Raw genomic sequence first — 23,104 nt, 5'->3', positions numbered from 1 at the left:
ATGAGGCTCACGCTGCGAGAGGACGCCCGCGGCGAAGCTGGCGGAGGCGTCCGGGCGGCGGGTGATGCGCGAGGCCTCGAGGAGAGAGTTTGTCACGCTTCAAAGAGAAGTGCTGCTGCGCAGACCAGGCCGCAGTCCACGACCAGATATCGCGCCCACTAGCACTACTCGACGAGAGGAGCAGTGTCTCGCTTCAGCATGAGTGCTGAAAACAGATCTGCGCCTCCTCGATCGCGCCTTTGAGAGAAAGCGACGAGGAGTCTGGCTTCTGCACCACGCCAATCTTAAGAAGCTCCGTGAGCTCCGCGCGCGCATACTTGTGAACGCAGCGACAGATGAATAGAGCAGGGGGTATCGGATTCAGAGACTGAGGCGAGGCGTTATGTATCTTGTTTGTGAACCAGCGAGAAGCGCGTAGAGCAGATTCGATCTAGACCCCCGTTTGATCCCGGGAAATGTTGAAGGCAACTCCCCGGTGGCACGACAAACTCGAGGCAACCATAAACTCCCAATCGAATCAACATCATAAGCCGGTTAGGCTGCAATATACTTCATATAAATCGACCCAGGACTGGTTTGGTCACTCTTTGCAGCGGCGCTTGAACGCGGTAGGCAGTGCATCTGAGCTTACCCTGAACTTTGGCATAGGCTAGAAAACAGAACACGCCGCCCTGGCCTCTCAATACCTCTTGGCAGGCACGAAGTTACGACGGAGATACGTGAAATCGAGGCCTCTAGCACGCCTAAAGTTCCAGCTAAATAGAGCGCTTCCCACCTGTTTCATATGCGAGGTACCAAGCTCGCGCCAGGTTGAGCACGATACTGCTAGGTCACTGTGCCGTTCGCTTGGCCTTCTCTGCATCTTTTTCCTTCCTCAAAGCTCCGTGGTTAACGCGCATGCCGAAGACACAGAAACTAGACCGCCCCTGTGTGTCGCAGGCGTGGCGCCAGTGCCTGTTTCGAGGGTTTGTCCTCAAAAATGAGGTATCTGCGCCAAATATCGCTTCTTTCCTGTAAATAGCCCTTCCGAGTGGCGCCGGAAGCTTTGTTCCGGGCATACATTCATGGCAGCAACGCACAAATTGAATTTACCCGCGGCTAGCCTCCTCACCGCGTGGAAACCTCTCACTCTGTCGCCGGCAGAGACACTGTGAGACTTTGTCTGGCGTCCCTCAGCCGCTTTTCGCGTTTCGCTCCGTGATCGTCATGGAACTCGATCTGCCACAGTCTACATGATCGAGACCCTGATTCTTGGTCACGCTCTGCCATTAGCAGGGCACCGGAGATTCGTTGCATCCGCAGGGAAGAGAATCAATCATCGAGCCGCCAAGCGAGCTGCCGGCCCTGAGACTGCACAAGCGTAAAGGCGCGAAGCTCGCTGAGCTGTCTTTTTAGCTCATTTGCATCTCGGCGTGCCCAGGTTTCCTGAGGAGTTCAACCGGTTTTCCTTCACTCTTCAAACACATCTGCGCATAACGAGCTTTAGGCGAAAGTAAAACGGAGTTCGTTGCTATCCGCATGCCGATGTGTGTTTTTTCGCGAGCTGCGGCGCGCTGGGGGCCGTCGTTTGCTTGCAAACTGTGCGCCTCTCATCCCGTTCCCTACGGCGTAACGTTATCTCGCTCCACTTCGCTGCGTCTTCTCTCTTTTTGCTGCACATATGTGTCGGCAATGGCATTCGAGACGAGGTATGCGAGTCTCTTCCGCGCTTGCGGTCCTGCGCAGAGTTGAATACCTGTCTCGAAAACCGCCGTGGATCAGTTTCCTCCGTTCGAGAACGCACGCTGCTTTCTCTTTGAGTTTCTTGTCTCCGCTGGTATTAGCCTTCCACGTCTGTCCTCTTGGCTCATGGTTTTCTGCTCGGGTTATCCTGGCCTCTGACGTCACTCGTGTACAGACACGGCGTTGTGCCGCGCCGACGGATTTCGGTTCTCCGGCGTTTCATACCGGCCGTCCACGCGGATCCAGAAGAGTGTCAAAGCGAGCCGCTTGCCATTTTGCACCCCTGAGTTCGCGTGGCTTTTTTAGGCGCCTGTCTCGCCGACAGTTTGACCGCCTTGAAGATCTGTACCACGGCACACGGTTTCACGCCGGGACGACAGGAATTCTGCACTCGCCCAGAGCTCTTCTGTGCCTTGCTCTACATGCAGTCCCCCTCATCTTGAGTGATAAGTTTCGTCTCTCACGAGGCCGTCACTTGGCACAGACCTTGCCGTATGAACAGTCAACGTACCTCCAGTGTATAAACACCTGGATCGTAAGGTGTACATACACGCGGGCTTGGCACGTCGCCCGTCAAATCCAAGAATGACTCTGGCGGATGACTACGCAGCGCGTCTTTCTTCCTTGTTTCTTCTACGTGTTCGTTCGTTGTAGATGCCGTCCGAGCTGAGGGGGTGTACATCCACCCAAGAATCCGCGGGAGTCGCTCTGCTCTCTATTACGCCTCGCCGGTATCTCTGCACATCGCGCGCGAGGGTGGAAGTTTCCTCTGCAGCCGATATGGTGGCACCTCCGCGTGCCTGAATTTCCTTCGCAGAAAAGCTTCCTCTCCATTCCGTCTCTCATTTGCCTTCCAAAGTGTTCACCATGTTTCTGGAGGAACCGATTTATCACCAGGCGGCTCTTGCGAGCGTCGTGTTCTCTGTCTCGCTCTCGCTGTTCGTCTTCTTCTCTCACTTGGCGTACGCCTACCACACAGATGTCCGCAGTGGCCTGCTCCTCCTTTTGTGTCGGCTTCGTAAGCTCTTTCTCCCGCTCTTGCCCTCCTCTTCGTCAGTTTGCAGGTACCTTCCGCAGGCGCGCGAAGTCTCTTCGGCGCCGCCGCTCCAGTCTCCTCTCTACGTCTGCCGCATTGTCCTGCTCGTTCCGGTCTACGCCATCACTTCATACTTAGCCTTGACATACGCCACGCCGTCCCCTTCCTCGCGACTTCTGGCGCCGATTCTCGCACCTGACGGCGTAGGCGCGGCGGCGTCTCTGCTGGCCTCACCGCCGACGGCGGTCGAGGCTGGGCTCCACCAAGAGTCTCCGGTTGGAGACGATCTCGCGTCGTCCCTCGTCGCCGAGGATTTGCCCCCCAGTCGGCGGCTGTCGGCTCGGGCGGACGCGGCGCCGCCTTCTGTCTCGTGGCCAAGGGGCGCCTTGGCGTCATCGGCATCAAGCGCCGAAAAGAAGTCGAACGCCTTTCCGCCGGCGGCGCGGTCGGGCGCGTCTGCTTCGTTCGCCGAAGAAGCAGGGGAGATTCAGGGAGGGGAGGGCCTTGGCGCGCGGCTCGGTCTCGACTTCGAGGGCGTGGAAGAAGGGACGGGCGGGCCTCTAGGGTTTGTCCTGCACGCGGTCAGAGACCTCTACGAGGTCTACGTTCTCTACAGCTTCATTGCCCTAGTCATCTCCGTTCTAGGCGGAGAAGAACGAGCTGTTGAGCAGCTGCACCTGAAGGTGAGGACGAGACGCCGGGGGTGGGGGGGGGGGAGCTGCTGCAGCGAGGAGGCTGGACGCGTGAGCAGCGACCCCGCCGTCAAAGCAGCCCGCCGAAGTGAAAACATGCGTCGAGGATGGATGCACAGCGGAGGTAGTACAGGATGGACGCTGTAGATAGTGAACCGACAGGCGTGCTGGAAGGCGAGGCGGAACTAGGAGAGAGAAAGAGCGATCGACGGAGCTTTCTAGAGATCGTAGTCGAGTCTTGTCTCCAATTTTGTCTGCAGGGCTCTCTGCAGCATCCATGGCCTTTCAACCAGGTGTTCCGTCCTCTCGACTGCAACAGGTGAGGCGTCCGCGGAGTTTCCCGTGGCTTTTTGAAGTGTACTTTTGGAGTATCCGACGGCAGGATGTGTTTGGTGATCCGCCGTTTGCCCGTCTACCGCCGACATAGATCTTCAGTCGACTTTGTGAGAGTTGTTGAATTTACCCGGTGTGTTGTTCCGCTTTTTCTCATGTCCTTCCAGTGCGTTCCTTCATGGCCGCCCCAGCGTCCGTCTTCGAAGGTTTTCTTCAGTTCCTTGCTTTGCCTTCTTCACTCGTGTCGTCTCTTTCCCTCTCTGCTCGCGTGGCGCCTGTCTCCACCGCCTGTGAACTTTTCTCCAGGAGGCTCTTGCGCCGCATCAAGGTCGGAGCCGCGCAGTTCGTCTTCGTCAAGCCAGTCGCCACGGTAGGGGTTCCGTCTCTCGTTTCGGTTTCTCGGCGCTTGCGGCGTCTCTGTGGATATCGGGTTGCTGATTCGGTTGAATCAGGCACGTAAAATGCACGCGCAACAGAGGGTAGAGGGTAGAAACTCGTCTTCTCTTAAGCAGTCGCATCTGCGTGTGGGTCGCCGTACAGCTCGTGGATGCTGCGTCGAATCCACTCCCGCTGCGACTCGAGTGTAGAGGAATCGAGTCTTTTCGCTACGCCTGTAGTTGACCCTGCTGAACCCCAAGTGTCCAGGCAGTCAATAGACCTTCACACACGATTAACTGGTTGGGCAAAGATCGCTTTTCCGATTTTCCACAAAGAGTCCATATATATACGCGAATATTTCCATAAGTACTTGTGTAAGAATGCGAATATATATGTGTATACGTGTATTTGTATAAATATGTATGTATGCTCGTCTATGTGTTGAGGGCCTAACTCATTGCCGAGGTCTGAGTCCCGATATGCTTCCATCTATGCATAAAAATCTCACTCTCACCGTCTTATCTCTGGTTTTCTTTCTGCTAATTGCAGCTGTTGAGTCTACTCTTTCGGCGGCGAGGCTTTCTGTACTTCGCGGCCGTGAGCAACGTCTCTGCGGGGGTAAGCAACAGGCAGAACGGCCTGCCCTCGCGTAAACGTCACTGGAAATGCCCCGCTCTAAGAACGCTACTAGAGTGACTCGGAAAGATCTCTCGGAAAAGTCTGATGTTCGCGCATCCATATGTTTCTGCGTATCCCTAACGCTTGCGGACCGCGCTCTCTCATACACTCGCATAGTTACTTATTTTTATTTTATCTAGAGTATATTTAGGAATATATCTGTATGCCTGGATGTATGTGTATTGTGGATAGGTCACATACGTGCTACCTAGCGGCGATAGACTGTCCAGCGTGTCTGTCTGTTCGGCTTCATGATTAATAGATGATTAATTCTTTTTGTGCGCGGTTGTTTTTTCCGCAGATTGCGATGTATGCCCTCGTCCTCTTCTACTTGGCCGTGCGCCAGCGCCTGCGCGCCTTTCGCCTCCTCCCTAAGTTTCTCTGCATCAAGGCGGTTGTCTTCTTCTGTTTTTGGTAAGCAATTGCCCTGCCGTTGTTAGGTTTGGTGATGAAGCACCCATGTCATTCGCTTCTTTTTCCATCTGAATAGCTCAGTTCACATGTGCGTCGCCTGCACGCGTGTCCTAGGTGTCGAGCCGCATCCGGTGATGTCTCGCCTCGAGGCTCCCTCTTCTGCACTGTACGGCGAGTCAGTCTGCGGCAATTTTGTCGCAATTTTCCCCCCATGCATGCGCCCGAGCTCTATTTGAGCTAGGTTATTTCGTGCGCCATTTGTTGTTGCATGCGTTCGCTCTGCTGTCTCGCCCTCTTCTTGTCCGCCAGGCAAGCGCTGTGTCTTCGCTGGCTGGTCGCGCTTCTGTTCTCGGCGCTGCAGTCGGGTGCTCACGAAAAAGTGAATTTTTTGGAGGGCCTCGCCTCGAACGCCGCAGCCGCCGCCATCGCACTCCGCATCGCCGACTGGGCACTCTGCATCGAAATGACTCCCTTCGCCGTAAGCAACGCCAGAACGCATGCGGAGTTGAGAGAGACAGAGATGGTGCCAGGGACCGCGGCGTTTCTGCGGAGGCCGCGGAGAGGCAGAGGCTGCGAACAGAGACAGGGGAGGGGAAGGAAAGGAAGATTCTGGGTTTTCTGTTTGTGGGGGTCTGGTGTGTGGATTCACGTTCAAAACCGTCTCGCTGGAGCGACAATTGCGGCGCGAGGCTTCTTCTCGTGGGTCTGTCTCGTCTCGATTATGCGTTCCTGGAAGCCCGCGTGCAGAACGTTGTGATTTGCTCTTGCTTTCTGTCGGGGGTGTCATCAGATCGCTGAGACCTGCGCGTTTTCTGTGCGCGACCTGAAGGCCGTCGCGACGTCCCCTCCGGACTTTTGTCGCCGCGCGCATGGAGGCCTGTCGTGTCATGCCTCGCAGGCCTCTCGGAGCATCGCGTCAGCGGGGTCGCCTTCGCATGCGAGTTTCGCGGGAAAGGCGGGCCGCGAGCGCGCCGAGCGCAGCTTTTTCTGGGAGAAATTCGGGCGCACAGCGGCTGCGGCTGGCCTCAGCGGGCGCGGAGACGCCGACGAGGAAGAGAGCGAGCGGCAGCTGCTGTGTACGTACACCGGCGCCGAGTTCGAGCCGCGGGCGCGCGGCGGCAAGCCGGGCGGCGGCGGGCGCGCGCGAGCGAGCGGAGACGACGATGAAGGGGCGAGCTTCCTTGCGCGCGAGGACGACGACATGCGCGGCGAGGAGAAGGAAATCTTCCTCGACGACATCCACTGCGACGGGGGCCGCGACGAGAGCGGCTACCTGCACCACGTCGCCTCGCAAGCGAAGCTGAAAAAACCTTTAAAACAGTTCGTGAAGGGCGTTCGCGACCTCCTCGTCGCGGACGACATCCTCTGCGACGCCACCGACGCGCTCTTTGGGCGCAGCCAGGCGCGAAGAGAGTATCTCTTGGAAGAGCGGAAGCGCGAGGCCGGCGCGGACGCAGAGACCGGCGACGGCGTTGGAGCCCAAGCCGGAGACGAGCACGACCGCCTGCTGCAGAATCCGGAGGGCGCGGGCCCCCAGGCGCTCGCCGCCGACGCGACGCCTTACCAGCAGAGCGGCGCCCTGCGAAGCCCCGCGGCCAGCGCATCCGAAGAGGACACTGACGGGCGCGAGTCTCCTGTATGGAGCCTCAGACAGCCGGTCGCGGACGCCGAGACGCGTCAGCGTTTCGAGCCCTACGCCGCCTCGACTTCCTCGCCCTTCTCGCCCTCCTCCTCGGCTGCAGTCGAGGCGGCAGGGCCGCGCGAACTGCTGTGCGGCAAGAACAGCTGCGAGAGCGAGCCGCCGAGCCCGTGGCGCGCGTCGTCGCCCACACTCGACTGCCACTCGATTCGCCTCGCGCCCTTCTCGCCCTCGTCGCTGCCTCCGGCGGCCTCCTCTTCGGCGTCGCCCGCCTCGTTTTCCGCGTGCTCGCCGTCATCGTTCTCCGCCTGCGCGATTTCGCCGGCATCTGTTTCGTCCTCCGCCTTTCGCTCCCCGCCGCGCAGATCCGAAGGCGACTTCGCGCTGCGCATCGTCCACCTGGGCGTCGAGCGCGACGCCTCGCCCCTCGAAGGCCGCGAGTCCCGAGACGGGAGTCTGCTCTTCTAAAGCCACCCTAGCACGCAACGGAGAAGAGGGCAAAATGAGTGGAGAGGCAGAGACGTGCGGAGGCCAGATTTGGGAAATGTGAACAAGCAAGGAGTTCTGAGAAGGCACACACGCAGAGACAGACACACACACGCTCTGAGGTAGACCATGGCGTGGCGGACGAGGGGAAAAGACCAAGAGCCCGAGCGCGGCAACAATCCTGCACGCATTGACAACTGTATATATATCTATATATTACATATATGTATATGTATGCTGGTTTGTAGGAGGAACTGATATAGGGGAATGTGTATGGCGAGGTTGGAGCATGCATTCTTCGAGTTTCTGTGGGGCTGAGATATCCACGGGCGTCTGCATCTTCGCCGCAGATGTCTGGGCGAGCGTGTGTGAAATACCCTGAAGCATAGACCCGCGAGTGAAGGAAGAAGACTTTCTTGGATTCATAATCGCTAGAGTCGTCTTTCGCTTCTGTGCAGCTCTCAGCGGTAACTGAGTGAATATGCCTGTGTAGGCCCAGCAGTCCACCTCGGGCGGATGCGTGAATCTAGACATGTATGTGTGTATGTATATATATATATATATATATATATATCAATATATATGCATATGTCTTAATCGACTGGCTGCAAAGGCGAGAGAAAGATTCGTGTCGCGGCGTCTTACCTGCTCGAGGCTCCGTGCCGCGCTGCCGCGCCTACCTGAAATAGGTTCGTGCTGGTCTCAAGCCGCGCGCGTGTCTTCGCAAGAACCCCACATCACTGCATAGCTGTGCCCCGTTGAAATATATATGTATCTATATTTAATCCTATATATATATATATTGGTTTGTGGCTCGTGTGCGTGCGTAACTTGATCGTGGCCGCTTGATACCTATATAGGCGTTGCCGCACTGCCTCAACAGGCAGCGCTGTGTGCGGAAGGCTTCTGCTTTGAATGCCAAGGCAGAAGGAAATAGGATGGTGGAAGGAAGTCCCAGAGGTCTTCTTGGGAATACAATGTCACATAGAAGGGGGCAGAGAGTCCCGTCGGAGGAAGTCGCTTCCGGATGCGGGTTCTCCTCTCTCGGGGGCGTAGCAGCGGCTGTGTCTGATTATTCGCAATGCTCCGCGGCGAAGGAGCCTTACACTGGGCCTTCCGTTGGGTCGCGCACCCCTCGCCTGTGTGTCTCCTCGTTTGGTTCCTTTGCGTTTCCTGCGAGTCGGTGCTGCCTTTGCCGTAGGGTGTCTTTCCGGCGTGGAATTCTCGCGCGCTGCCACTCGGTCGCCTTCCCGTGTCTCGGCAGGTTCCGTGGTCGAGTGCAGAGCTTGTTTCAAATCCGTGGAGCCAAACACTTCAGGTTTCGGTTTTTTTGAAGGCACGCGACAGGCGCGTGCGCAACGTTCCATTTAAGCTTTAGAGTTCAGCCCAACCGCACGAAAAAGGCGCCAGACGTGCGTCGCGTCTGACCGCGCCGACTCGTCCCGCTATGCAGTTCGCCGCTCTCTCGAGAGGCGGAGAAGGGAATTTAGGGTAAACCCTACATCATCAACCCGTCGCGGTACTGGGGCGAGGGAGAGAAGACGCGCCACTATCCCAGACAGAAAGACAGACGAGAGCAAGAGACACACCGGCGGACCGGCGAAGACGCCGACAACTGCGCAGAATGCCGAGAGGGCAAAGACTGTGGGATACAAACAGCTAGAGACAGACACAGAGAGGATTACGAACCGAAGCGCGCATGTCTGCGCCCTCTCGCACACGACAGCAATGCGTTGGGCTTCCAAGCGCCCCCAGACAGGAAGTAGAAGACGTCAAACACCTCTTCACTCTCGTGGTGTACCCCCTGTGGTCTGAAACCCTCGGGACAGGCTCATCGCCGTCAGTCAGGGGTATTCGCCTCAGAGCCCAGAAGAAAGGAAATGCTTCCCTTGTCGCTTTTTCCGAGACATTCCCGCAGCTCTTTTCGTTCCTTCTTGTTCCCGTCTCTCGGCTTTTTGCGCATGTGTAGTCACGACCCTCTCGTCGGCAGCCTCGCGCGCGGAGCAGCCCCCCGCGAGTCCCCGCACTTGTGTGCTTTCCCTCCCTGCGTTGCCGCGTTTCTGTTTTATCTGCGCTTGAGCAAGTCGAGCGCGTCTTGAATGCGCCGCGTCTCTGCCTGCGCATTCCACTGGTACGCGAGAAGGAGACATTTGCCGGAGAAGGCGAGGCGGCGGGCCTTACATAGAAACTGCAGCGTGTGACTCCGCCCAACCACGCTCCCTTCCAGCGTGAGCTCCAGTGAGCTCTCCAACTCAGCCAGCAGACTGCGCGAAACCGGCCCCACGGCGGCAGGGGGCGAACGCGACGCCGCGGACGGAGACGCCTCGACAGTGCGTCGGTTCCCGTCGGGCGCCTCCGAGGCGCCTCCGCGTTTCGATTCTCCGCTCTCTCGCCGGCCGTCGGTCTCCGCCGTGGAGCGGAAGAGCGCCAGCAGCTGAACAGCCAAGTAGCGAAGCAAATGCATGACAGGCATTCGGCGGTTCACGCGGAGGTACCCCTGCCGCAGCGCCGGCAGCTGGACAGGCCAGAGGGACGAAGGCACGCCGGAGGAAGCCGGGGCGCCAGCTTGTGAGGCCGACGCCGCCGCGTCGCGTCTGCGGAGTTCCGCCAGTCTCGTGTCCTCCAGTCGCCGCCGCAGCCCTTCAATGGCGGCGAAGACGGACTTCTCTCCGGCGCCCGACACCTCGTCCGTCATGCCCCCCTGCGCAGGCCCTTCGCGGTCGCGCCTACCACCTCCGCGGGGCTCCTCAGATGACCTACCGGCGTCGCCCGTCGCGCCGGGCTGCGGCTTCGCCTCGGGGTCTCCTCTCGGCTCGCGTGGGGGTAGTGAGGCAGAGAGGGACTGGAGGTGCGAGAGCAGCGCCACCGCCTGCATCTGATCCGGCAGCAGCGCCACCGCCAGCGTCTCTTCTTCGTCGAAGAGGGGCAGCGTTCCTTTGACTAGTTCCTCCAAGACTTCTTCACGGGAGGGCTCCACGACGGCTACCACGCTCTGCCCCTCCTCGCCGCGCTCCTCCTCTCGCGCGCCCTTGCGCCCCCACGACCCCACACTCGCCCCCGTCTCCCCCCGCGGGGACAGCCCCTCGTGCGGGCCCCAGGGCGAAGAGACACCTATGGGGCGCGCCCCAGGTGTCTCCGTCTTGCCGGCGGGGGAACCAGCGGACGGAGAGGGCGACGAAGCCAGCGAAGACGGCCAGGGACACGACGCCAGATTCGTCGGCGTGCCTCGAGGCGACTCACCTAGGAGTGCAAACGGCGCGTCTGCCGGTCGCTGTCCCTCAGGTCCAGACGGCGAGGTCGATGGAGCCCGCGCGTGCGCGTCGCTTTCCCAGGCGCTGGCGGCGGCTGCTTCTGCCGCTGCGAGGTCGTATGCTGGCTCACCGAGGAGGAATCGCCGCAGCTCCTCCTTCTCTAAGGCCTCTTCTCGGGAAAACTGCGGAAAGAGCTTGTCAATCAAGTTCTGCACCGCGCGGTCGAAGAGCACGGGCGCGGTCGCGGCTGGGGCTCCGGAGGCGGGGCCCGAAGAGAAGACACCCGCGGAGACATTCCCCGCCGACCCCGCCCCCAGGGCCGAGGACGCCGAGGCACCCAGGCTCCCGCCAGCCTCTGCAACTGCGGACGCCGAAATTCGAACCAACGTGTGTCGCGCCTCACTCCCTGGACAAACCAGAGAGACGCACAAGAAGCATGTAGAATGCAGAACACGAAACAGCGACGCCGCGCAGACGCAGGTGGCAACGACGAACCGAGGCGACGCGAACTGATGATGCGACAGACGAAACAACTAGCGAGAAGACAGCGTCAGAAGAAGGCACCTAGTCCCTAAGCAGTCTAACACGAGCCCGCAAGCACGAAACAGGGCTAGCAAACATCAAAGCGCAGCTTAGATCGCAGACGGCAGTGCAAGTCAGCTCAGTCTTCGCAGTTGCATGCGCATCCCGTTTGCGGAGTCTGTTTCGGTGTTTGCTTGCGGTTGAAATTCGCTGACAGCGACGTGCTCTCCAGCCCGTTCGGTGCGTGGGACCCCAGCGAATTTCCTATCTGTATGTTGTAAACCCTAAGCGCTCGCTCTGCTTCGCTCCGGGCCCCGCAGCGCGCCTCCGCTCCCCCGCCTCTCCCTGCTTACCGTTGGGATGGGCGAGTTTTTCTTCGCAGCGCGGACAGCACGTCTCCTCGAGTTCGCCCTTTTCAGCGCGTCTGTATAGGCAGTGTTTGCAGAAGGAGTGGAGACAGTCTTTCACGGTGACGACTTCGCGGAAGTAGCCTGAGCATAGGCGGCAGCGAAAGTTGCTCTCCAGCGCGCGCAGCGGAAACCGCACGTCCATGCCTTCCTCGCTCTCAAAGTTCTCGCAGACGTCGCGCGGCTCAAGCGACGAGGCGGCAGCGGAAGAAGGCCCCGGGGTCACCACGCAAGCAGGCAAGGAGGCGGAGCCGGAGGAACTCGACGCAGCGGCGCCCGCTGGGGCTCGAGACTCCGCGGCCGCCGGCGAGTGGGGAGACCCTGTCGCCGTGTGGGGCGAGCTGCGTAGGGGGCCCTGGTCCAACCGCGGCTTCTTCGCGAGGCGCTCGGCTTCCTGGTCGCGCGGACATTCGCAGCTTCCTCTCTCTGCACCTCCAGCGGACGCGCGCCGTTCTGCCTCCACGCGTTGCGCGCCAGACCGCGGAGCCGCCGCAGACGGAAGGCCGCCAGCGGTCAGCGACGGCATTTTGAGAGAATCCGCGGAGACGGCAGGCAATTTTATTGAATTTAAAAACTAAGTACAGGAATTAGCTACGTGAAAGCGAAACAATTCAATAAGACATATATTTAATAAAAATGAATCCGAGGGCCGAAGGGAAGAGTGTGCCGTGAAATTAAACAGGACATAACAGAGAAACGGCAACGCGAGACGCAGAGAGAGATAGAGAAAAGGCGGGCGACCGGGGAAACGCCAGTCTGCGGAAAGCCGAAGGAGCGACGGCGCTTGCGAGGCGAAGCGGCAGTCGGTGGGAGGCGGCATGCTCACTCGAGCCTTGCCTCAGAGCCGATCCCAACAAGACGGGAAGCGAAAGAGCAAGGCCTCGAGGCGGCGCAGCAGGACAGGCCGCGAGATTGAGAAAAGGGGCTCGAGGCAGACGGACTGAGCACATCAGTTGCTGCAAGTCGTCCTGCCGATACTATCTGAAGACGCGACAGGCAGGAGCCGGGCAATCTCCACCTCTCGACAGAAATCGGATGCTTCTGAAGAACTCCCTGCGCGGTTGAGGCCGAAGGCGGGGTCTGCGTGAGTGCCCGCGACGGAAACTGGAGCTTGGATGGCGGGTGGTATCGAAGCGCCGGAAAATCCCAGTCCGAAGGAGATGTTTGCAATCCTAGAACGACAAGGACGGACGATGAGATCGATCAAGCAGCTTCGCCGATCGCGAGCCAAAAATGGAAAAAAATAAACGGGTAAGGAGGCAGAGAAGAGAGAAAAAGGGAGAAAAAAAGGCAGACGCGGACGCACACCGCGACCGGAGCATGAACCATTGAAGAGAAAAGAAGGTCGGCGAGAAAAGGCTGAACTTTCGCTCAGTTAGCGGCGATCGTCGGCGCTGAAGGTGCCTCAAACCCTTCCCTGAGGCCTCCTTCGCGTCTGCAGAGAAAAAGCAAACACATCGTTTTGAGACAAACGAAAGGCGCGAACTCTCTCTTCACAGGTATGTACTGTTTTTCTTCATGCGGCTTCCATTCTCTGCATGCGCATGCCGGTCGTGTGACCTTTTCTCGCAAATTTGATGTGTCTTTTTTTCGCTTTTTCGCCAGTCCGCTTGTCTCCAAAGGGCTCCAGTCTGTTTCGTGTTTTTGTCTTCCGTCTTTGGGAGGCTCGGGCCTGGAGGCTAGTTTGTTTCGCCTCATCTCTTTTTATAGCCAGGCCGCGGTCGGTGGGAACGCGGCAGATGCGGCGGGAGAGACTTGCGAAGGCCATCGGACTCAATTTCCGAGATCAAGAGGAATTTCTTTTCCTTCACCTTCTCCCGTTCGCGCATTGTTTCGCAGCTTTATCGAGCCTCTCTGCTCGCGGCGCCGCTCACGTCGTTTCGCCGTCCCCCGCGGCCTTCCTCGTAGCGAAATTGCACTGCATGCTCACCTGTTGTCTCATTCCCTCTTGCCATCCAGAGGCTTTGCACGCCGCTTTCCGCGGCTGCCGTCGCCCTCACCGCTCTCCAGCGCCTTTTCTGTTTCTGTTTTTTTAGCGTTGCCTTCCTCTCAGACAACGCGCACGGATCGTGTGCGCGTTTTTGTGAGCTCTGTGTGTCGCGCATGGTGGTCGATCTCTTGTCTGTTCGGGCCCATAGATCTCGCATTTGTTTGGGCGCGCCCTGCGTCTCCTCGCCCGCGAAACCATGTCGCTGCCCTCCACCCCGTCGCCGGTCGCGGCGCCGGCGGAGGCGCAGGGCGACGTCGCTGCGCTGTCGGCTGTGGCTGTCGGCGCTTCTTCGCTTCTCTCCTCGTCGGCGCTTTCCAGCGCACGCTCGTGGCCATTTCCTGCCCTCGCCCTCGCCGCAGCGATCGGCGTCGGCTGCACGGTCGGGTGCGTCGTGTACGCCTCGCGCGTTTTCGGCCGCCGGAGACACTGTCTCTTCGGGGGCTCCGCCGAGGCCGTGGAGGAGAAGGCGGACGAGCAGGAAGGCAAGAAGACGCGCGCGTCCGCGGCCTCGAAGGAGATGCAGGCGACCCCAGGGGACGGGGTGGCGAGCGCCTGCTGCGGGCGGGGCCGGTGCGCAGAGGCGACGCCGTGTGGCGGCGGAAACGGCGAGAGCGGATGCTGCGGAGGAGGTGAACATGGCTGCGGCTGCGAGGCTCGGGCGGAGGACGCAGAGGCCGCCAGAGACGGCGAAGAGAGTGAGTACGATCTGGAAGATCTGCATTCAAGCGACGAAGACAGAAACGAGGCCTTCGAGCGGACTCGCCGGCCTTACATCCACCCCGCGCAGCGAGTGAAGCAGCTCAAGCGCGCGACGGAGAAGAAGCGAACCGGAGGAGGAGGCGCAGAGGCGGCAAACGCAGACGGCGGCGCGACGGGCAGGCACGCGACCTCCCCAGAGGGGGAGGGAGGAAAGGACTTTTTCCAACCTGGAAAAAAACAAAAAATCTACGTCAAAACGTTCGGCTGCGCGCACAACCAGTCGGACTCCGAATACATGAGTAAGTCGTCTACCCAGGCGACACACAGCACACGCGAGACTACATCGCTAATGCATATATAGTCAAACATATATCGTTTATTTATTAATATATATGCATTCTTATTTGGCAGGATTGGCTGACTCATGCTCGAAAGCCCAGCTAGATCTCTAGGCGCCTCAGAAGGACGCACAAACTCCATCTGTCTTTGCGTAGGTCTGAGTCCAGAAGTGGGGCAGGTATGCGTGCAAGTTGGAGGTTCCTCATCTAGTTGTGTCTCCTTGTTGTCAAGCGCCGCAGCTTTTCAGATGTCTTTTTCGGGTTTTTGCTTCCTGCAGTGGGCGTGCTGGACGCGGCGGGCTACGTGTTTGTGCCGCGCATGGAGGAGGCGGATCTCTGCCTGATTAACTCATGCACAGTGAAGAGTCCGTCGGAGTTCGCCCTATATTCGGTTATCCAAGAGGCACTGCAGGTGGAGGTGCCTTCTGCGGCGGTCGTGCGCGCCCAGCAGCGCGCCAAGGCTGCGCGGAACGCCGCAGAGGCGTCGGGAGCGTGCGGCGAGGAGTGCTGCGGCAACAAAAACGATGACGGCGTAGGCTGTGGAGGCAGCGAAGGTGCGGAAGAGGACGCCTGCGGCAGCGCGGCCTGCGCGTGCGCCTCGGAGTCTGCGGCGAACGCGCCGGGAGAGAAGAAGGAAGCGGAGGCGGAGAGAGCGGCGAACGGCGCGGGCGACGCGAAGGCCAAATCGAGTCACACGGCGAGGCGGCGGCCGATTCCCTGCGTGGTGGCGGGCTGCGTCCCTCACGGCATCGGAGGCGAGGTCCGCGACGGCGCGAAGAAGAAAGCGAGCAAGCAGGCAGGTGGCGAAGGCGCGCGCGCGAACGGGCGGGGTAAGCGGCAAGCCGAGCAACGCGACCTCATCAAGGACTGCTCAGTCGTGGGCGTCAACGCCATCGACCGAATCGTGGAAGTCGTCGAGGAGGCACTCAAAGGCAACGTCGTTCAACTTGGAGGCAAACGCAAGTGAGGCACAACCAGAGTTCACCAGCACTGCAAACGAAGGAAAGCGAGATCTGCGAAACAACGAGGCGAGTCCAGGGGGCAAGGGGGGAAGAGTTGGGGGCTGGAGGGCGACGCAGCGGTGCTGGAAGGGACGGCAGGGCATGGAGAGAAGAACGTCCCTGTACGCCACAAAGTGAGGAAAGAAAGCGTGTCAAGAAGATATTTGGTCTTTTTTCCCTCAGGTTGCCTTCGTTGGACCTGCCGAAGATCCGCCGCAACGCGCTCGTCGAGATCGTGCCGATTTCCACCGGCTGCCTGGGCAGCTGCACATACTGCAAGACCAAGCATGCGCGGTGAGGAGACGAAGCCGCATGCAGCAGGTCTCTCTGCGTCTGTCTGTGTGTTTTCTCGTGAATCACGCACAGTCGTCTGCTCTGGGCGGCTTCTGCCTACGATACCTCTGCTCGTCGTGTTCAAGACTGCATATCAGTATGTATGTATATATATGTATATATGTGGAGATGTGTACATGTGGATGTGTATATCTGGTGGAAGGCATAGGAGTCGCGCGCGCGTTGGGCAGTCGTATGTGTCTACGGTCGTTTGTGTTTCATGACGCTCGCGGGCTCCTGTTTTGGCGGGTGCTGTTTTCGCTCAGGGGCGAGTTGGGCAGCTACACGGAAGAAGCGATCGAGAGTCGCATCGAGACTGCACTCGCCGAAGGCGTCAAGCAGGTGTGGCTCACTTCGGAAGACTCAGGTAAGAAAGATGTAGAAAAGATATGCGAGGGACTCGACTGTCTTTTGGCATGCGTCTGCGATAGCGACGCAATGTGTCCCTTCCTAGTGCAATCCGTCCGGCGTGTTCATCACTCTTCAGGCTGTGCCAAGCTGTCGTCTGTTTCCCGTCGCTCTTCTGACTCCTCATGCTCGCTTCAGTTAGTCTCGTCTTCCTGGTGCCGTCAAGTGTCCGCGGCCTTTGCGCCTGTTGTCTCTTCTCGTCGTCGATCGTGTTGGTACTCGACGATAGGCCGTCAGAGCCTGCTTTTTATCCGGAGTCCATACTCTCTCTTCTGGTCTCCAGCCTCAGTTTCTTTGCTCCTCTCTCTCCGCAGCAGGAGAAAGTCGAGGAGTCTTCTTGCCGGCTTGGTGGGCCGTTTTCCATTTAGGATCGAGTGTTTTCCGTCCTCGCTATGTTTCGGGCGTCACCGTCTTGGTTTATTCTTTTTTCTTTCTCAGGCGCCTACGGGCTAGACCGCGGAAGCAGCTTGACGGCGTTGCTCTCACGGCTGCTGCACGGCCCCTTCGACCGGCGAAAGGATCCGTCGATTATGCTCCGCGTCGGCATGGCGAACCCCCCGTTCCTGCTTCAGCAGCTCAAGAAAGCCGTTCAGGTCTTTGCGCACCCCAACGTCTTCGAGTTCCTCCACCTGCCTCTCCAGTCCGGCAGCAACAACGTCCTCCTCGCCATGGTTAGTCTTGCAGTGTCTTTGAAGAGACGTTCCCGTGGCTACGCGCGCCCGCCGTTGCGAAGCCCTAGCGCGCGCCTTCATTCGCACGTGGCAGCTGAGAACGACAGCTATATAATATCCATATACCTAGGCATGTGCTGGTGGAGTTCGTGTGTGACTTATAGCGGAAATAACGCAGACAAATATATATATATATATATATTTAGGGTGCGGAGCTGCGGAACCGCTTGTTAGTCGTTTGTTGATCTTCCGGTTCGCTCTGCGACAGTGGCGGCGCGCCGCGCATGCATGTGCTTTTTTCTTGGCACAGTGCAACGTCTGCAGGACACAGCGCCAGTTAAATTTGCGTTGCGTGCGCCTCTCTTCCGCAGAATCGCGAATACACAGCGGAGCAGTTCGAAGTCGTCGTGCGAACGCTGCTGGAGCACTTCCCGCGAATGACGATTGCCACCGACATCATCTGCGGGTTCCCTGGAGAGACCGACGAGGATCACCAGAGAACGCTCGACATCATCAAGAAATTCAAGTTCCCCGTAAGGCCTGAGACCTGCTTACCTGGTCTCTTGGTCGGATTCTCTTTCGTTTGCTCTGCGTTTCAGCCGAGGCAGCTGTTGCCGCGTCTGGACGCCCGATTCGGGGTGTGCGTTGTTTCGCGGCGCACATAGGAATCACGTAAACAGGGAGCGCGAGGTTGCAGTCGTCTGGGCAGACCTCTGTGTGTGTCGTCTATCCCGGTTCCTGTTTGGTGGCGGTATTTTCTAACCCGTTTCTGTCCCATTTTGGCCTCAAGCGATTGCATGTCGAGATCTTGCCCCTGAATGTTTTCTTCAGGTGGTAAACATCTCCCAGTTCTATCCTCGCCCCGGCACGGTGGCCGCGGCGATGAAGCAGCTGTCCTCTCAGGTTGTGAAGCGACGAAGTCGAGAGATCACCGCACTCTTTGAAAGCTACACGTGCTACGACTGGATGCTGCACACGACGCAAATGGTGAGAAGTGTCGCTCGTTTTTTGCCTATTTTACCCTTTGCTTCTTTTTTATAGGCCGATTTTCCCCGGAGACGTATCGAGTCGGTCGGGCCTTCGTCGCGTCTGCAGCTGCTCAGACCTGTTCGCAGGCCTATTTATTTATTTACGTTGAAGTTTTGGATGGCGACTACTGCTTTTTTCCGGATGCTTGATTTCCGTGGCTTCTTGCGCGTCGTTCCCAGCGGGGTGCTGCAGCTTCCTGTTTGTGCGAATGCCGAGTGCGGTAGGTGTCGAGTGTCGAGTTTCCCCCTGTATCTTTGCGGTTGCTTTCCTTTTCCGGGTAGCGGCGGAGAGCCTGAGCACCCGACCGGCAAGGCTGACGCACTCACGAGCGAGAAGCGTCACGCGCTCATTGTCTGTCATTTAGATGGGTGCAGCAGAGAGCTTGCGGAACTGCTGGAAAGCTCGGGCAAGTTGATGTCTCCAAGACAACTCCTCGCGGGGCGACCCTGTTTTGTGCGTGTGAAAACTAACCTCCATCGTTGGTATTTCGTTGACATATTTACGCAAATCCTAGCAGGCCACTGGATTTTGATGGTACTACTTTGGCTTCGCCAGGTGTGGTTTACCTCCACCTCGGAGAAGAGTCCGCACACCGTCGGGCAGACGAAGCAGTACGTGAAGGTCTTGACGCCGAGGTAAGATGTGAAATAACGAGCTGCGCTTATACGCGTTTACGCATGTACCTCAAGATCATGAAGATTCGTGTACGTATATTATATATATATATATATAGTTATCCGCCAAGGGGTGACTGGGCTGCACAACGAGGAGTGTGTCGGTTAGTGGAGGAGAGTTACGTCATGAGGGGGCGACGCGGCCTACTGCACGGACGACTGCTTTTTGCAAGGCCGATGGAAAATTTCGACGCCGCGGGGCAGCGCGGCCCAAGGGCATTAGGAACTTTGTATGGATTTGCGTGTATTCCCTCCTGTCTATTTGGTCGGAATTCTGTCGGAGGCTGACTCGCGGTCGGTGTGCGGGTGCTGCGCTTCGCGGTCTGGGCTCGGTTCGTGCGCAGCGAATTTTCTCCGATTTCTTAGTTTGCTTTTTCAGGGATGATTCACTTCTCGGAACGTGCTGCCTGATGCACATCACCGCCGTCGAAAAGTGGCACGTCGTTGCTGTGCGGGCGGAGCCCACCGGCAACGCAAGCTCGAAACTGACTGCGTGACAGTTCGCAGTCACTTAACCCTAGAACGAGATGAAGTCTTCGTTCTCTCTGCGTGATTCTACCTGCTGACGCTGTTTAATGGCTTCCCTTTCACAACGGGTCCGCGGCTCTGTATCTTCGGTGCCGGACAAGCAGGAAACGAGTCGCGCCGTCTCTCTGCTCTCTCACGCTGTAGCCCAGCTTCTCACACAACAGACAAATCCCCAGAGCTACACAACGACTTCGCTTTAGACACACACACTTCCTGGCACAGTCTTTCAGGAGTCGCGCGTCTCTCAGCGTTCAAGTCTGTTTTTTTCTAAACACCATGTCACCGCTGTGTCACCTCCAAAATTTGAGCAGGGGCTCCGCCAGATTTCTTTGTCGTTTCGTTCGAGTTCGGTGTGTGGGGGTTGCCCCCTCTCTGAGGGCTTCGCGATTGCTTTCGGATGAAATTTGCAATTGCGTGGTGCTGGGACTGTGAAAAACTCCGCCGGCGCCGGGGGGCATCGACTGCCGGACGAACAGTCCAAAAGTTGGCGTGCGGAGTCGCGTTTTTTCACTCTGTGTATACGTGACGCTTCCCGGTTTCGTGCTTCACTTTTCCGGTAAACAAATGGTCTTCCAGTAGTTGTTTTTTCTGTAGTGCTGCGTTGCTTTGCTGTCCGTAGTGCATGTGTGTGCAGTCGTGAAGATGGTTTCCGTATACACTGGAACTGACTCAGCTTCGTAACCGACATCCCTGAACGCATCACGATCCACGCGTACACGTGAAGCGGCAGTGTCTCCCGTTGTTCGTTGTACGACTCCAGCAAGCGCGGCGATTCCTTTGTTTCATCCAGCGCCCGATTGCGCACCCAAGGCCCCGCGCCTCGACAGCGTGGCCAGGGCTGTGTGTGATCCGGCCTCCAGTTTTCTCACATGTCTGTCTCACGGGGCAGCACGGGCGGTGTGAGGTGTTGAGCATTTGAGCGCTGTCTCTCTCTGCGCGCGCTAGGTACTTTGGAGCTGCGCTCAGGTTGTCTTCTATCAGAATACGAGCACAGCAGGCGTCGCCCGAATAACACGTGTTTGCAAGTCGGTGCTGAAGTCGATCTAACAAAAACAGTATGAAATAAACTACGGCGACGGAGAAGTTGCCTTAGTGGACCTGTAATTTTACCCTAGCCAGCGCGATAGGTTATCGTTTCTTACGCTCTCAACGTATAGGTTTTGGCCGCTCCGTAGATCTGCAAAAAAGATAGTCTCAGAAAGGTACGTGCTGTCACGTGCCTGCAGAACTCTTACAGCTGGCAGAAATCTGTACGTAACAGTGCTGGAGGACGCCTTAGCGTATCGAGTGACACTGCAAGACTACATGTAACTCATGGGACTTCGTAGAGTGTACAAGCACAGCACCGGTGCGCGATGCGCATGCTTTCCAAGAGAGATAGGAGTAAGATTTGCTTGCTGCGAGCTTTGTGTTATGTCAAGTCATTCTTGCCTCTTGCGTACCGGGAGACACGAAAACTACGACTTATGTTGTTCACCGTGAGAACGAGTCTAGAAGTTCTGAATGCCCTTCCGGGGCGAGTTTGCTCGCGCTCTCCCCTTGGCAAGTTGTCCTTGTATGTAGGGGGGCACCATTGTCTTTACGGAGCTCTGTCACCGTGTGATGTCCTGCGCGGAGCACTGCATCGGTCTGGCAAGTAACTTTCCGCGCTCGCGCTACGGTAGCAGTCGATGCACATGAGCTCTGGCGGGAAACCTGACGGGGTCTGTTCACGATGCTCGTTACGGCAGACCGGCTGGAACACCAAGCAGTACGCAGCCTGCTAGTGTAGAGCAGAGCGCCTAGGAAAAACTTGTGCAGACTTACGACCAACGTGGCTGCGAGTAGCCAAGTTCACTGAGCTTGAGTGCTGCTTATGGAACCGCAGTGCAGGACGCTACTACCCTCTTTCCATCGGTCACTGGGACACCGCATGTTTCCGTACGTCGCTTCGAGCGCACGCGGGACGGCGTGCTCGCATGGTCGTTGGCAGGGAATTGCTAAATCCAAGAGGCATCCTATGTTCGAGGGCTTCAAATACTGGGGATAACTGTTAAGACGTGATTGGCTTGCTGCAATATGCAGAGGTACACTCCGTCATCTCCCCTTGACACAACCGGCGCGACCGCTGGCGCAGATATTCAAATTGTCTCCCGCAAAGTACAAACACTATGAAAACAAGTTATACTGACGCACTGCACTGCCGCCCTCGCAAGTGGAGCGCATGCATCGTGTCGTGTCACACCGCCGCTTCTAACATCACTACACAGCGGCATTCACGAACAGAAACGGCCGCGCAGACACGCTGTGATACCACGACAAAACAGCTTTGTTAACGCTTGCAATGCCGAATGCGCATTCACAACAAATGAACTTGCAACGCGGGCTAGGGGTTGCTTTTGCGAGTAGCCCGTAATCCCTCAGTACCAAAAAACGCTCACATTTGCGACTGCAGCCACAGCGCCACGCTCATCGAGAGAAAGGCAGCTGCTGCATCCTGTACGCTTTGACCACCGGACTCTACTGCATCCGTCGGTTCTACGGTAATACGGAATGTGCATTCCTGTGTAGTCACCCCAGACGCTGGTGTGGCTGAGGAGGCGCATCGATAGCATAAGGCTCTCGCTTCAGAACCAGAGGGAAGACGTGACACAGTCAGAGCAAACTCGTTATCCGCATCGCTCCGCGCCGCGCCGGGGATGAGGGCACTTAGTGCCTCCGCTGTATTGCATTTGCCGTCTTTGTTGTCGAACACACTGGATGAATCCCGGGGCTCGAACGCAAGTTTTGGAGGGCACTTCATCTTCACTGTTGACTCTGGACTGGAAATCATAATTTCCGTGTCTTCCCCAGGAGAGCACGTGACGGGCTTTTCCCCGGTGCCTTTGACTGTGATAGTTACCACGCACTTGCCGGAGTTCGTCACTAAGGGACTGTGCAGCGTAACTTCGCCAGCCTCGCCCGCGCGTCTACAAACATAGACGAGCGTGACGTCTTTATCGAGCCTTACCGGCGCCATGACAGTGTAGCTGTGATCACCGTCACCTGTCAGAGTAGCCCTTGGAAGTAGCGAGGCCAGTTTGTCCGTAGTGCCGGATTCTGAATGAGACACGTCCTTGTACACATCTTCGGGCTTTGCCGGGTCAATAATAGGAAAGTCTTCAAAGCATTGAAAAGTGACATTGTTTCGGTGAATTGGCAACGTGATGTCAATGGTGTCCTCCTCGCAAACGTTGTTCTCCACTTGCGGTTCTGTGATGTCCCGTGAGCTAACACCGATTCCCGTCAGCGAACAGACGGCAAGCACGACCGCCGCGAACCCCGCCGATCTAGCATTTAAACGAGGCATTGAGATGAAAAAGGACGAAAAACAGGGGATAAATCAAATTTTGGCTCATAAAGACTGTCCCACTATTTGCGAGCCGCTAGAAGACCTCTCCACCACTCGATCGGCATGGATAACCTTCCCGGGTAAAGGGCAATGAATCACAGATGAGAGGAATACCCTCTTTCGGCGGAAGCTCCTTGGTAACCTGAAGATTTCAGCGATGAATCCTGAATTGAAAGACAACAGGGTAAACTTTCGAAATTCCGACAATGGAATCGCCGATCGCGCCGCAGGACACAGCGGGGCCTGGGGCAGCTTGGAACACCTGAAATGGACTAGAGTACATAAGTAGCAGTGCAGCTCATATGTACGCCTTTTTTGGAGGCGGAAAAGTGCTTTTAAAACGCTCGGGCACCTGTACGAACGCTGTGCTACACAGACATGTGTCTCTGATTCCTGCAGCGGGATGGTTGCTGTCTTTTCTTTCGAAGCCTCAGAGCGGTGCAAGCCTCGACGCCGAGGCGGTCACCGCACTTTTGCTGAACAGGATAAGACGGTGACCATCCAA

General features: G+C 57.7%; 4 protein-coding genes across 4 annotated transcripts; 2 read left to right on the top strand and 2 right to left on the bottom strand.

The window, feature by feature from the left end:
- Positions 1 to 2,589: 2,589 nt before the first annotated feature.
- On the top strand, positions 2,590 to 7,360 carry BESB_038440 (uncharacterized protein; the record flags this gene model as incomplete). Its single annotated transcript, XM_029362430.1, has 7 exons — positions 2,590 to 3,441; positions 3,711 to 3,769; positions 4,090 to 4,153; positions 4,711 to 4,779; positions 5,141 to 5,253; positions 5,563 to 5,731; positions 6,044 to 7,360. 7 exons carry the CDS (start codon positions 2,590 to 2,592, stop codon positions 7,358 to 7,360), a joined length of 2,643 nt encoding a protein of 880 aa, XP_029221395.1.
- Positions 7,361 to 9,443: 2,083 nt separating this feature from the next.
- BESB_038430 (zinc finger, C3HC4 type (RING finger) domain-containing protein) lies at positions 9,444 to 12,084 on the bottom strand (the record flags this gene model as incomplete). The annotated part of the gene is made up of 2 exons (XM_029362429.1): positions 9,444 to 11,035; positions 11,505 to 12,084. 2 exons carry the CDS (start codon positions 12,082 to 12,084, stop codon positions 9,444 to 9,446), a joined length of 2,172 nt encoding a protein of 723 aa, XP_029221394.1.
- A 1,660-nt stretch (positions 12,085 to 13,744) lies between these two features.
- On the top strand, positions 13,745 to 19,198 carry BESB_038420 (radical SAM methylthiotransferase, MiaB/RimO family protein; the record flags this gene model as incomplete). Its single annotated transcript, XM_029362428.1, has 9 exons — positions 13,745 to 14,546; positions 14,864 to 15,548; positions 15,770 to 15,880; positions 16,186 to 16,286; positions 16,766 to 16,998; positions 17,370 to 17,531; positions 17,830 to 17,985; positions 18,583 to 18,662; positions 19,081 to 19,198. The coding sequence occupies 9 exons, from the start codon at positions 13,745 to 13,747 to the stop codon at positions 19,196 to 19,198; spliced, it is 2,448 nt and encodes an 815-aa protein (XP_029221393.1).
- Positions 19,199 to 21,645: 2,447 nt separating this feature from the next.
- Positions 21,646 to 22,557, bottom strand: BESB_038410 (SAG-related sequence; the record flags this gene model as incomplete). The annotated part of the gene is made up of 1 exon (XM_029362427.1): positions 21,646 to 22,557. The coding sequence occupies one exon, from the start codon at positions 22,555 to 22,557 to the stop codon at positions 21,646 to 21,648; it is 912 nt and encodes a 303-aa protein (XP_029221392.1).
- Positions 22,558 to 23,104: the final 547 nt, after the last annotated feature.

The sequence above is a fragment of the Besnoitia besnoiti genome, chromosome II (genome assembly GCF_002563875.1).
Source record: "Besnoitia besnoiti strain Bb-Ger1 chromosome II, whole genome shotgun sequence".
NCBI lineage: Eukaryota > Apicomplexa > Conoidasida > Eucoccidiorida > Sarcocystidae > Besnoitia > Besnoitia besnoiti.
This window is presented reverse-complemented; position numbering and strand designations above follow the sequence as displayed.